The sequence below is a fragment of the Pristiophorus japonicus genome, chromosome 1 (assembly GCF_044704955.1).
Source record: "Pristiophorus japonicus isolate sPriJap1 chromosome 1, sPriJap1.hap1, whole genome shotgun sequence".
Classification (NCBI taxonomy): domain Eukaryota; kingdom Metazoa; phylum Chordata; class Chondrichthyes; family Pristiophoridae; genus Pristiophorus; species Pristiophorus japonicus.
The window spans coordinates 114,984,731-114,998,902 of record NC_091977.1 but is presented as its reverse complement, the minus strand read 5'-3'; the positions used below and the strand labels follow the sequence as shown (position 1 = coordinate 114,998,902).

The window sequence follows — 14,172 nt, the reverse complement described above, 5'->3', positions numbered from 1 at the left end:
AATGGGGAACAAAGAGATGGCAGACCAATTGAACAAATGCTTTGGTTCTGCCTTCACGAAGGAAGGCACAAATAACCTTCCGGAAATACTAGGGGACAGAGGGTCTAGTGAGGAGAAGGAGGAACTGAAGGAAATCTTAGTCAGGAAATTGTGCTAGGGAAATTGATGGAATTGAAGGCTGATAAATCCCCAGGGCCTGATAGTCTGCATCCCAGAGTACTTAAAGAAGTGGGCCTAGAAATAGTGGATGCATTGGTGATCATTTTTCAACAGTCTTTCGACTCTGGATCAGTTCCTATGGACTGGAGGGTAGCTAATGTAACACCACTTTTTAAAAAAGGAGGGAGAGAGAAAACGGGGAATTATAGACCGGTTAGCCTGACATCAATTGAGGGGAAAATGTTGGAATCAATTATTAAAGATGAAATAGGAGCATATTTGGAAAGCAGTGACGGGATCAGTCCAAGTCAGCATGGATTTATGAAAGGGAAATCATGCTTGACAAATCTTCTATAATTTTTTGAACATGTAACTAATAGAGTGGACAGGGGAGAACCAGTGGATTTGGTGTATTTGGATTTTCAAAAGGCTTTTGACAAGGGCCCACAAGAGATTGGTGTGCAAAATTAAAGCACATGGTATTGGAGGTAATGTATTGATGTTGATAGAGAACTGGTTGGCAGACAGGAAGCAGAGAGTAGGGATAAACGGGTCCTTTTCAGAATGGCAGGCAGTGACTAGTGGGGTGCCGCAGGGCTCAGTGCTGGGACCCCAGCTATTTACAATATACATCAATGATTTAGATGAAGGAATTGAGTGTAATATCTCCAAGTTTGCAGATGACACTAAGCTGGGTGGCGGTGTGAGCTGCGAGGAGGATGCTAAGAGGCAGCGTGACATGGATGGGTTAGGCGAGTGGGCAAATGCATGGCAGATGCAGTATAAGGTGGATAAATGTGAGGTTATCCACTTTGGTGGCAAAAACACGAGGGCAGAATATTATCTGAATGGCGGCAGATTAAGAAAAGGGGAAGGTGCAACGAGACCTGGGTGTCATGGTACATCAGTCATTGAAATTTGGCATGCAGGTACAACAGACGGTGAAGAAGGCAAATGGCATGTTGGCCTTCCTAACTAGGGGATTTGAGTATAGGAGCAGGGAGGTCTTACTGCAGTTGTACAGGGCGTTAGTGAGGCCTCACCTGGAATATTGTGTTCAGTTTTGGTCTCCTAATCTGAGGAAGGACATTCTTGCTATTGAGAGAGTGCAGCGAAGGTTCACCAGACTGATTCCAGGGATGGCAGGACTGACATATGAGGAGAGACTGGATCGACTGGGCCTGTATTCACTGGAGTTTAGAAGAATGAGAGGGGATCTCATAGAAACATAAAATTCTGACGGGACTGGACAGGTTCGATGCAGGAAGAATGTTCGTGATGTTGGGGAAGTCCAGAACCAGGGGACATAGTCTAAGGATAAGGGGTAAGCCATTTAGGATCGAGATGAGGAGAAACTTCTTCACAGAGTTGTTAACCTGTGGAATTCTCTACCGCAGAGAGTTGTTGATGCCCATTCGTTGGATATATTCAAGAGGGAGTTAGATAGGGCCCTTACGGTTAAATGGATCAAGGGGTATGGAGAGAAAGCAGGAAAGGGGTACTGAGGTGATGATCAGCCATGATCTTCTTGAATGGTGGTGCAGGCTCGAAGGGCCGAATGGCCTACTCCTGCACCTATTTTCTATGTTTCTGTGTAAAAGCTTTGCTAAAGTCCATATATACTACATCATATGCACTACCTTCATCGACCCTCTTGGTTACCATCTCAAAAAATTCAATCAGGTTAGTCAGACATGATCTTCCCTTAACAAATCCGTGCTGACTTTCCCGAATTAATTCTTGCCTTTCCAAATGCAGATTTATCCTGTCTTTCAGATTTTTTCCAAAAATTTTCCTACCACTGAGGTTAGGCTGACAGGCCTGTAATTACTCAGCCTATCCCTTTCTCCCTTCTTAAAAAAGGGTACTACATTAGCAGTCCTCCAATCCTCCGGATCCCATGTCCAGATCCAAAGGGGACTGCAAAATAATAGTCAAGGCCTCTGCTATTTCCTCTTTTACTTCGCCCAACAGCCTGGGATGCATTTCATCCAGGCCTGGGGACTTATCTACTTTCAAAGCTGCTAAACCCCTTAATACTTCCTCTCTCTATATATTTATTTCATCCAGAATATCACACTCTTCCTCGATAGCAATATCTGCATTGCCCCTTTCCTTTGTGAAAACAGATGCAAAGTATTCGTTAAGAGCCCTCCCAACATCTTCCGCCTCCACACAAAGATTACCCTCATGGTCTCTAATAGGCCTTACCCTTTTTTTAGTTACCCTCTTACTCTTAATATATTTATAGAACATCTTAGGGTTTTCCTTAATTTTACTGGCCAAGAATTTCTCGTGCTCTCTCTTAGCATTCCTAATATCCTTTTTAATTTTGCATCTTAACTTTCTATATTCCTCTAAAGATTCTATAGTATTTAGCCGTTGATATATGACATAAGCGTCCCTTTTTTTCTTAATCCTCTCCTTAAGTCCCGAGACATCCAAGGGGCTTTAGAATGATTTTTCCCAGCCATTTTCTTTAAGGGCACATGTTTGGCCTGAGCCTTCTGGACCTCCTCCTCAAATGCCTCCGACTGTTCTGACACTGAATTACCCACAAGTAGCTGTTTCCAGTCCACCATGGCCAAATCATTCCTTAACTTAGCAAAATTAGCTTTTCCCCAATTCGGAACTTTTATTCCAGGCCTACTCTTGTCCTTACCCATAATCAACTTGTATCTGACTAAATTATGGTCACTGGCACCCAAGTGCTCTCCCACTAATACCCCTTCAACATGCCCAGCTTCATTCTCGAAAACTAAATCCAAGACAGCCCCCTTTCGTGTGTTGGGCTTGCTACATACTGACTAAAAAAAGTTCTCTTGAATGCATTTCATGAATTCCACACCCTCTACCCTTCACAGTAAATTTGTCCCAATCAATATTTGGATAGTTAAAATCCCCTACTATTATTTCCCTATGGTTTTTGGACTTCGCAGCAATTTGCATACATATTTGCTCTTCTAGCTCCCCCCCCCCCCACTATTTGGGAGCCTATAATACACGCCCAGCAGTGTGATCGCCCGTTTTTTATTTTTCAATTCGACCCATATGGCCTCATTTGATGATCCCTCCAACATATCATCCATCCTCACCGCTGTAATGTTTTCTTTAATCAGTATCGCAAACCCCCCCCCCCTTTTTACCCCCCCTCTCTATCTTGTCTAAAAATCCTGTAGCCAGGAATATTGATCTGCCAACCTGCCCCTCTTTCACCCATGTTTCTGTAATGGCTATAATGTCATACTCCCAAGTGTCTACCTGTGCTCTTAGCTCATCCACCTTATTCGCTATACTCCTTGCATTAAAGTATATACCATTCATCACAGGAAGACCTCCCCTTTCTTATTACATACTAAACCCTGTTTCCTGTCTTACAGATTTGCTTTCTAGATTCTTGCTATCCAATTTCAGCTTTACTTCCTTCCCTTTTGAATTCGTTCTCAAGTTCCCATCCCCCTGCCAAGCTAGTTTAAACTCTCCCCAACAGCACTAGCAAAACTCCCCGCGAGGATATTGGTCCCGGCGCTGTTGAGGTGCAACCTATCCGGTTTGTACAGATCCCATCTCCCCTAGAAGCGGTCCCAATGCCTCAAGAATTTAAAGCCCTCCCTCCTACACCAACTTTCCAGCCACGTGTTCATCCTCTCTATCCTTCTATTCTTATACTCATTAGCATGTGACACCGGTAGTAACCCGGAGATTACTACCTTTGAGGTCCTACCCTTTAATTTTCTTCCTAGCTCCCTGAATTCTTCCTGTAGGACCTCATGCCTTATTTTACCTTTACCTGAAACTGGTAAACGTAAATAAGGGGCCTAAATAAAATTGAGATGAGGAATTTATTTTCTCAGACAGTTGTAAATCTATGGAATCCTCTGCCCCAGAGAGCTGTGGAGGCTGGGTCATTGAATATTTTTAAGGCGGAGATAGACAGATTTTTGAGCGATAAGGGAGTTAAAGGGTTCTGGGGAGCGGGCAGGGAAGTGGAACTGAGTCCATGATCAGATCAGCCTTGATCTTATTGAATGGCGGAGCAGGTTCGACGGGCCAAATGGCCTACTCCTGTTCCTATTTCTTATCTTATTATGAACCTCCTAGGACCCCGCCGAAAGGACCCTGCACCGGCCCACTTCTATCCCGGGCCGAAAGGACCCCGGGGCCTGCCAGTTCTTCCGGGGCCCGCCGACCACAAGGAGGACACTGGGCTGGATTGTTCCGGCAGTACTGTGGGACATTCTGCCTGGGGCCGGCACTCAACCGGCCAAAGGGACTCTGGGGCCGGTGCTGGACTGGCCAAAGGGACTCCAGGACCGGCCTCGAACCGGCCGAAGGGACTCAATTTTTTAACTTTAAATCCACTTTTAAACTTCTTAAACAATTCGGGAAAACTTTGACATTTTTAATCAACTTGGAGAACTTATTTTCTGTAACTTTTAATCAACTCTTAATCTATTTATTAAACCTTCAATCAACCTGTGTAACTTTTTTAAAAAAATAATTTGGAAATACTTTTAAACTCTTAACTTTTAAAACAACTTGGAAACTTTTGGGGAAATTTTTAATCTTGGAAGAAACTTTCCAAAACATCCCTCGGAATCCCAGCGAGCTGCTGACCTTCCCAATGCTTGCCCTCCAACAAAGCCTCGGGCCATCTACTATCAATGGCGCTACTTGGCGCCGAGCTTTCGGCCAACATCTCGCCGTAGGCAATTAGGCTTATACAGCTGTGCCTGGTCTCCAGTCGTCTTGGACCCCCTTGCCACTGGACCAAGACCTTGCTCAGCTACGCCCGTGTGGTTGCCGGTGTGCAGCGACAACCCCACGTTAAAGAACTCGTGCACAGGCATCTTCCACTTCGCTAATATGAGGTTCGGGACCGAGAACATCAGGACCCTCATGGACAATTCCAACAGCAACAGGCCGGAACGCCACACTGCCATAATTGCCTGGTAACTTAGACGTTTTAACATTGACATCGCCACTCAAGCGAGAGCCGGCGGGCAGGGGAAGGCCAGCTCAAGGAACATGGTGGAGTTTACACCTTTTTCTGGAAAAGAAAACCAGGGGAAAAACGTCGCCTTCATGGAGTCGGCTTCACAGTCAAAAATGAACTGGTCGACCGCCTCAAAGACTTCCCCTGCAGGGTTAACGAACACCTCATGACTCTTTGCTTTACCCTATCCCGGAACCAATGCGCCACAGTCATCAATGCGTATGCCTCAACACTCGATGCAATGGATGAGGCTAAAGAGGGTTTTTATTCCAACCTCGAAACAGCCTTGTCCCGCGTCCCCACGGGCGAGAAATTGATCCTCCTGGATGACTTTAATGCCAGGGTCGGCAAAGACACAGCCCTCTGGGGAGGCGTGATTGGCAGAGAGGGGGTAGGGAAAGCCAACTCCAGCGGTACCCTACTCCTGACAAAATGTCTAGAACATGAACTTCTCATCACCGACACCCTGTTCCGCCAGAGGGACAAATACAAGGCATCGTGGCAACACGCTCGCTCCAAACACTGGCACCTGCTCGACTACGTCATCGTCCAAGCCAGGGATCGCAAGAATGTGCGCATCGCCCGCGCCATGACAGGAGCCGACGACTGCTGGACAGACCATCGCCTAATCCTATCCACCATCAATATAAACATAGCCCCAAAGCAGAGGCGACAGCAGAAGCAGTGCCGCAAAAAAGTTAATGCCGGGGCACTTAAAGACCCAGCTAAGAGAGCTCTATACTGCCAGCGCCTCACAGCTAATCTGGCGTGCCTTGATGACCCTGAGATGCTGAATGCCCACAGCGCTTGGTCTACTCTCCGGGTCTCCATAACCAGTGCCTGTGAAGAGACACTTGGTCACTCAACCAGAAAACACCAGGACTGGTTTGATGAAAATGATCAGGAGATTCAAGAACTAATAGATCGTAAGTGCAGAGCATTTCTGAGCCTCAAGCAGCAACCCAGCTCGGGAGCTGCAAAGCACCGTTACAGACGGCTCAAGGCTGAGGTCCAACAAAAAACACGGGACCTAAAGAACAGTTGGTGGACGGAGAAAGCACAGGAGATACAACAACTGGCCGATAGTCACGATATGCGAGGATTCTTCATTCCAGTCAAGGCCACCTGCAGTCCAAATTCCCAAGGTCTCACCCCACTCCTGGCCAAGAACAGGGAAACCCTCATCAAGCACACTGAGGCTGTCAGGGCCCACTGGAAGGAACACTTTGAAGATCTCCTCAATCAAGACTCTGCCTTTGACTCGAGTGTTCTCAACTCCATCCCGCAGCATGCGACCCGCCACCATCTCAGTGAAACCCCAATGCTGCATGAGGTAGGCAAAGCCATAAAACAGCTCAAGAATAACAAGGCTATGGGTGCGGATGGAATTCCTGCTGTGGCGCTAAAGTATGGCGGAGTTGGCGCTGTTGGCGCGGATACATGACCTCATCTCTCTCATCTAGAGGAAGGAGAGCATGCCGGGAAATTTCAGAGATGCAATGATCGTGACCATCTTTAAAAAGGGGGACAAGTCCGACTGCGGCAACTACAGGGGAATTTCCCTGTTAGCAGTCACTGGGAAGGTTGTCGCTCGAGTTCTCCTCAACTGTCTTCTCCCTGCGGCCGAGGTGCTCCTCCCGGAATCGCAGTGTGGATTTCATCCCCTACGGGGCACAACAGACATGATCTTTGCTGCAGGAAAAATGCAGGGAGCAGTGCCAGCCCTTATACATGGCCTTTATCGATCTTACAAAGGCCTTTGACACTGTCAATTGTGAGGGCTTATGGAGCGTCGTCCTCCATTTTGGATGCCCCAAAAGTTTGTCAACATCCTTCACCTGCTCCATGATGACATGCAGGCCATGATCCTTACCAGCGGTTCCATTACAGACCCAATCCACATCCGGACCGGGGTCAAACAGGGCTGCGTCATCGCTCCAACCCTCTTCTCAATCTTCCTCACTGCCATTACCCACCTCACAGTCAACAAGCTCCCTGCTGGAGTGGAACTAAACTACAGAACCAGTGGGAAACTGTTTAACCTACGGCACCTCCAGGCCAGGACCAAGATCACCCCAGCCTCTGTCGTTGAGGTGCAGTACGCGGATGACGCCTGCGTCTGTGCACATTCTGAGGCTGAACTCCAGGATATAGCTGATGTATTCGCTGAGGCATATGAAAGCATGGGCCTTACGCTTAACATCCGTAAGACAAAGGTCCTCCACCAGCCTGTTCTCGCCGCACAGCACTGTGCCCCAGTCATTGAGATTCTCGGCGCGGCCCTCGGCAACGTGGACCACTTCCCATACCTCGGGAGCCTTTTATCAACAAAGGCAGACATTGATGCGGAGATTCAACACCGCCTCCAGTCCGCCAGTGCAGCCTTTGGCCACCTGAGGAAAAGAGTGTTCAAAGACCAGGCCCTCAAATCTATCACCAAGCTCATGGTCTACAGGGCTGTAGTAATACCCACCCTCCTGTATGGATCAGTGACATGGACGATGTACAGAAGACACCTCAAGTTGCTGGAGATATATCACAGATGATGTATCCGCAAGACCCTGCAAATACCCTGGGAGGACAGGAACGCCAACATTAGTGTCCTCGCCCAGGCAAAAACATCCCCAGCATTGAAGCACTGACCACACTCGATCAGCTTCGCTGGGCAGGCCACATAGTTCGCATGTGGCCAGACACGAGGCTCCCTAAGCAATTGCTCTATGCGGAGCTCCTTCACGGCAAACGAGCCAAAGGTGGGCAGCGGAAACGTTACAAGGGCACCCTCAAAGCCTCCCTGGTAAAGTGCGACATCACCACTGACACCTGGCCGAAGACCGCCCTAAGTGGAGGAAGTGCATCCGGTAGGGCGTTGAGCACTTCGAATCTCAATGCCACAAGCATAAAGAGAAGAGGTCAGGCGCAGGCAGCGGAAGGAACATGCGGCAAATCAGTCCCACCCCCCACCCCCTTTCCCCCGACTAATGTCTGTCCCACTTGTGACAGGGTCTGTGGCTCTCGCATTGGACAGTTCAGCCACCAAAGGTCTCACTTTAGGGCTGGAAGCAAGTCTTCCTCGATTCCGAGGGACTGGCTATGATGATGAGCCTTTTAATAGGGAGTAGGGGAAGAGTGACATTGACTGTTATGGAACAATGTATAAACATGAATTTATAAAATTATTATAGAACACAGTAAGGTTAAGAGGACCCTCCTCCTCACCAATTCACATGTATAAATCTGTTTCACTAGAGATGCTATTTTACTGTTTCCTTCCCATCCAAGTGCTTTTGGACATTTGAAGAAGGCTTGTCCACAGATCAGTATATAAACTGATCTGAGGCTGGCCTAATCCATCAAAACACTGTTCTTTCATGAGCTTGGAGGCGAAACAAGGCCAGACTTTTGAGATGAAAGTTGACTCTATCCGCTGGCTACAAAGATTATGAAATGAGTTCAGAGAGCCTTAATCTATTTCCCAATGAGGGTTAGTCCACAGTACAGCACAGATGTTCTGATGAGGCTTTACAGTGCATTGGTCAGATTATACTGTCGACCACCACACGCACCATGCCACTAAAAAAAGAGATAAGTGTATTTAAAAGGATACAGAACAGCACAACAAGACTGATCCCAAGTGGGTTGAGCAATGAGGAAGGATTCAAGTGCCTTATGTTTTGGACTCTCATGAAGTTTCCCTCTCCCATAACCACTTTCTTTAAAAAAAGAATATAAAATATAAGAAATCTAGGCAAGTAGGAGGAGAAGACGCAAGTGAAAAATAGTGGGAAAAAATGTTTAAATGCAGGAAAAAAATTATTTCAAATGAGTGAAAAGTTTGGAATCATTATCAATAAGATAATAGAAGCAAAAACTTTTGGGTTGATTCAAAATTCAATTGGATGCTGTAGTGGAAGAATTTGGATACAGGATGGATGAGCTTTACAACATAACATAAGGAATAGGAGCAGGAGTAGACCATATGGCCCCTCGAGCCTGCTCCGCCATTTAATAAGATCATGACTGATCTGATCATGGACTCAGCTCCACTTCTTCGCCCCCTCCCCATAACCCCTTATGCCCTTATCATTTAAGAAATTGTCTATTTCTGTCTTAAATTTATTCAATGTCCCAGCTTCCATAGCTCTCTGAGACAGCGAATTCCACACATTCATAACCCTCAGAAGTAATTTCTCCTCATCTCTTTTTTAAATGGACGGCCCCTTATTCTAAGATCATGCCCTCTAGTTCTAGTCTCCCCCATCAGTGGAAACATCCTCTCTGCATCCACCTTGTCCAGCTCCCTCGTAATCTTATCCGTTTCAATAAGATCATCTCTCATTCTTCTGAATTCCAATGAGTAGAGGCTCAATCTTTCCTCATAAGTCAATCCCCAGAATCAACCTAGTGAATCATCTTTGAACTGCCTCCAAAGCAAGTATATCCTTTCGTAAATATGGAAACCAAAACTGCACGCAGTATTCCAGGTGTGGCCTCACCAATACCTTAGATAGCTGTAGCAACAATTCCCTGCTTTTATACTCCATCCCCTTTGCAATAAAGACCAATATTCCATTCTCCTTCCTGATCACTTGCTGTACATGCATACTATCTTTTTGTGTTTCATGCACAAGTACCCCCAGGTCCCGCTGTACTGCGGAACTTTGCAATCTTTCTCCATTTAAATAATAACTTGCTCTTTGATTTTTTTCTGCCAAAGTGCATGACCTCACACTTTCCAACATTATACTCCATCTGCTAAAATTTTGCATACTCACTTAGCCTGTCTATGTTCTTTTGCAGATTTTTGTGTCCTCCTCACACATTGCTTTTCCTCCCATCTTTGTATCGTCAGCAAACTTGGCTACGTTGCACTCTGTCCCTTCTTCCAAGTTGTTAATATAGATTGTAAATAGTTGGGGTCCCAGCACTGATCCCTGCAGTACCCCACTAGTTACTGGTTGCCAACCAGAGAATGAACCATTTATCCTGACTCTCTGTTTTCTGTTAGTTAGCCAATCCTCTATCCATGCTAATATATTACCCCCAACCCCATGAACTTTTACCTTGTGTAGTAACCTTTTATGTGGCACCTTGTCATATGCCTTCTGGAAGTCCAAATACACCACATCCACTGGTTCCCCTTTATCCACCCTATTCGTTACATCCTCAAAGAACTCCAGCAAATTTGTCAAACATGACTTCCCCTTCAAAAATCCATGCTGACTCTGCCTGACCGAATTTTGCTTTTCCAAATGTCCTGCTACTGTTTCTTTAATAATGTATTCCAATATTTTCCCAACCACATATGTTATTCTAACTGGTCTATAGTTTCCTGCTTTTTGTCTGCCTTGTTTTTTTTTTAAGAGAGGGGCATTACATTTGCAGTTTTCCAATCTGCTGAGACCTCCCCAGATTCCCGGGAATTTTGGTAAATTACAACCAATGCATCCACAATCCCTGCCGCTACTTCTCTTGAGACCCTAGGATGCAAGCCATCAGGTCCAGGGGATTTATCTGCCTTTAGTCCCATTGTCTTACTGAGTACCACCTCCATTGTGATTGTGTTAAGTTCCTCTCCCCCCCCCGCCCCCCCCCCCCCCCACCCCATAGCTCCTTGACTATCCACTGTCGGAATATTGTTAGTGTCCTCTACTGTAAAGAATGATACAAAATATTTGTTCAGAGTTTCTGCCATCTCCATGTTCCCCATTACTAATTCCCTGGTCTCATCCTCTAAGGAACCAACGTTTACTTTAGCCACCCTTTTTCTTTTTATATACCTATAGAAACTCTTGCTATCTATTTTTATATTTTGTGCTAGTTTACTTTCATAGTCTATCTTCCCTTTCTTAATTATTTTTTGAATCATTCTTTGCTGGCTTTTAAAAGCTTCCCAATCTTCTGTCCTCCACTAGTTTTGGCCACTTTGTATGCCCTTGTTTTTAATTGGATACCGTCCTTTATTTCTTTAATTAGCCACGGATGGCTATCTTTTCTCTGACACACTTTCCTCCTCACTGGAATATATTTTTCTTGTGCGTTGTGAAATATCTCCTTAAATGTACACCACTGTTAATCAATCGTCCTACACTTTAATCTGTTTTCCCAGTCCACTTTAGCCAACTTTGCTCTCATACCTTCATAGTCTCCTTCATTTAAGCTTAGTACGCTGGTTAGAGATCCAACTTTCTCACCCTCCATCTGAATTTGAAATTCAATCATGCTATGATCGCTTATTCCGAAATGGATCCTTTACTAGGAGATTGTTTATTAATCCTGTCTCATTACACAGGACCAGATCTAAGATAGCCTGGCTCTCTGGTTGGTTCCGTTACATACTGCTCAAGGAACCTGTCCCTTTGAATGGTCTTTTTCTAATCTGACATTTGTTGCATTGCATTCTTTGCATGCTACAACAATATGACACTGGTTCAACCTCAGGAGCATTTTTCTCCACACCGCCATCCAGTGAACTTTGAGTACTTTGCTGTAGGTCCTTACTAATAGTGATATGTGGCCCAATCACCTAATCAGGAGTAGTTGTCTCTTTTCTCCTCTTACTTAATAGAAAAGTAAAACACATTTTAACAACATTAATAAATATGTAGTCTTGTGGATCTTGCTTGGATGACCAGTCTCAAAACTACATCTATCAGTTTATTTCCTCTGTAATTTCCCAAGTGTTTTTTTTTTGGGGGGGGGGGGGGTGCGTGAAGGAAAGGGAGGGAGGGAAGGGGGGGAGAGAGCACGAGAAATGTGTAGCAAGTCAACAAATTGCAGTTGCACACAACTTAGGAACTGCTTGCCCTGGTGCAAATCGCAGAGAAACTAATGAGGCAAAGACAACTTAAACATTTAGAAATTAAATCTTCTGCAGGTTGATTACACTTTAAGCCTCCATTTAAAAAAAAACATGGGAATGGAAATCCTAAACAAGAAAAATACAGAACAGATTTTCTCATTCCTATGCTTGGGAATATTGGATTGCCTGGATGCAGCACATGGAAGAAGATCATGCAGGGAGTATCCCACGGCCACAAAAGAGCCAGCTCAATTTTCTGTCCATTGAAATGAACAGGCAGGAAAATTAGGCAGGCTCCCTTTTGAGCATACAATCTTCCCTGTCTGCTTTTCTTCTCTGCGTCCCCAGGCAATCCAATCCAGTAGACTCAGCAACAGGAAAATCTGCCCAATTAGTTTTGCAACTTTATTATGGGTCAGTCTATTGGATCCCAGAACCTAAGTTTTCACTGGAGTAATGTTAAATAACTTCAACTAATAGTTTGCTTATGTTGTGGAACATTTTGCAGAAACAGTGCTTATACCCAAAGCCTCTGGTGCTGTGGAATCCACTGTGTCTATATTGAAGGCTAGAAATCAGCAACAAACAATTTGTTTGAAAGTTAGAATTTGTGACTTAATTTCTGATTCTGGGACCTGCATCACTGGTTTGTATAGGTTGCCTAAACCACAGCCCACCTACAGCCAGGAAAAAAATAGTTTCTATTGCCTTAGGAGGTAGTGAAGGAGGGAATACTCAAACTGCTCGAGTGGAAGCAATAGCATGGTTTTATTGACCTAACAGCACTGCCTTTGAAATCGGGGTGCCACCAGCGATGGAGCTTTAATTTAAATGTGACATGTTATTAAATTCGATATAATGAAAAGCTGCACTATTTACTCTCCAACAGAATACTAAGTGCTCCATAATGATATGGACAAGCTCATTTTCTTTTCCTTTCATTTATTTGGTGCTTTCTTTTTTAAACTTCACAGTCCAAGGAGTCCTCATCGGTGCTGAGCTGCGACATCTCAGTGGATGATAAATACATTGTCACTGGCTCTGGTGACAAGAAGGCTACAGTCTATGAAGTTATTTATTAGGAATGGAGCCTGAACACAAAGATACCTTTCACTATAGCACTTTTGTTAGATTTGCTCTTTATGGCTGACTTTGCAAAACAAAGACTTCAACGTTCTTGTCATCGTTTCTCAGCTCTGTGCTGTATGTATTTGATCGTAATTCCTGGACACGACCATCTAATATACATAACCCTCAAAATCCAACTGCTGAGAGGATGGGACAAGCTTCTTTTGCCATTAATTGAATGAAGGACCAGAAGGTTTCAACTATTTATTTTTTGTTTTTCAAGACTTTTTATAATCTTTGTTGAAATTGATTAATTTCACAAAAGCTCTCTCTCACAGCCTTGGTGATAAAGGTTAGTTACACTATTTGGGAAAGGGTATGGAGGGTGGTACTTTATTTCAGTATTGATTAATATTGTGTGTTTTATTATTTCTCCATTATATTACAAAATTGCTGAGATATTTTTAATAGGTCTATCAAGTTAGAGTAATATTCTTGAAATTTGCCAAAAGTAAAGCTTGTTGATATTATGAAGCTGAGGCAAAGGGAAACTTAAGATCTGACAGGTCCTGGAAATGATCATTTGCTGTTAGTATTATTTTGTTAGAAGGCCACAGACTTAAAAAGAACAAAAATAATACCACTTCACAATATATTCCAAGTATTGTGGAAAAATAAGGCATAAAGTGCCCATAGGACTTGGGGAAATCCATAAAGTGAGAAACATGCTGATTGGCTCAGGTGTTTCACATATATACTGGAAAAACAACCAATCAGAAATGATTAAACTCCTGCAATTATTTCATATTCACTGAAAAACAATTACCACAAAAGCAACTAATCTAATCCCTATTTTTTTTTTAAACAAAATTCTTGAGCAGCTAAGTTGGTTCCCCAACTCGCCCCACTATATATCCCTAAAATTACATTTTGTAATGGAATACCCCTCCCCCCCAAAAATGAAATAATTCTGAATAAAATTACTAAACTTATCCATTCCATGTTGTGTCTTTCCCTCAAATGGTCGCCACCTCCTTCAGGGGTGCTTGCTTACCTTCTGTTCATTTTCAATCAGTTAGTCCTTGGGTCCTGATATTTCTTGGGCTTCTGTACATTGCCCCTTACACTCCCACTCTCAACTTTCTGG

At 44.3% G+C, this 14,172-nt stretch overlaps 1 protein-coding gene across 3 annotated transcripts in view; it reads left to right on the top strand.

The window, feature by feature from the left end:
* Positions 1 to 13,039, top strand: part of LOC139230081 (transducin-like enhancer protein 4) — a 210,638-nt gene extending 197,599 nt beyond the window's left edge. For all 3 annotated transcript variants that reach the window (XM_070862001.1, XM_070861924.1, XM_070862065.1), the window contains one exon: positions 12,932 to 13,039. In XM_070862001.1, coding sequence (XP_070718102.1) covers positions 12,932 to 13,039 — 108 coding nt within the window. The remainder of the gene's footprint in view (positions 1 to 12,931) is intronic.
* The last annotated feature ends 1,133 nt before the right edge of the window (positions 13,040 to 14,172 follow it).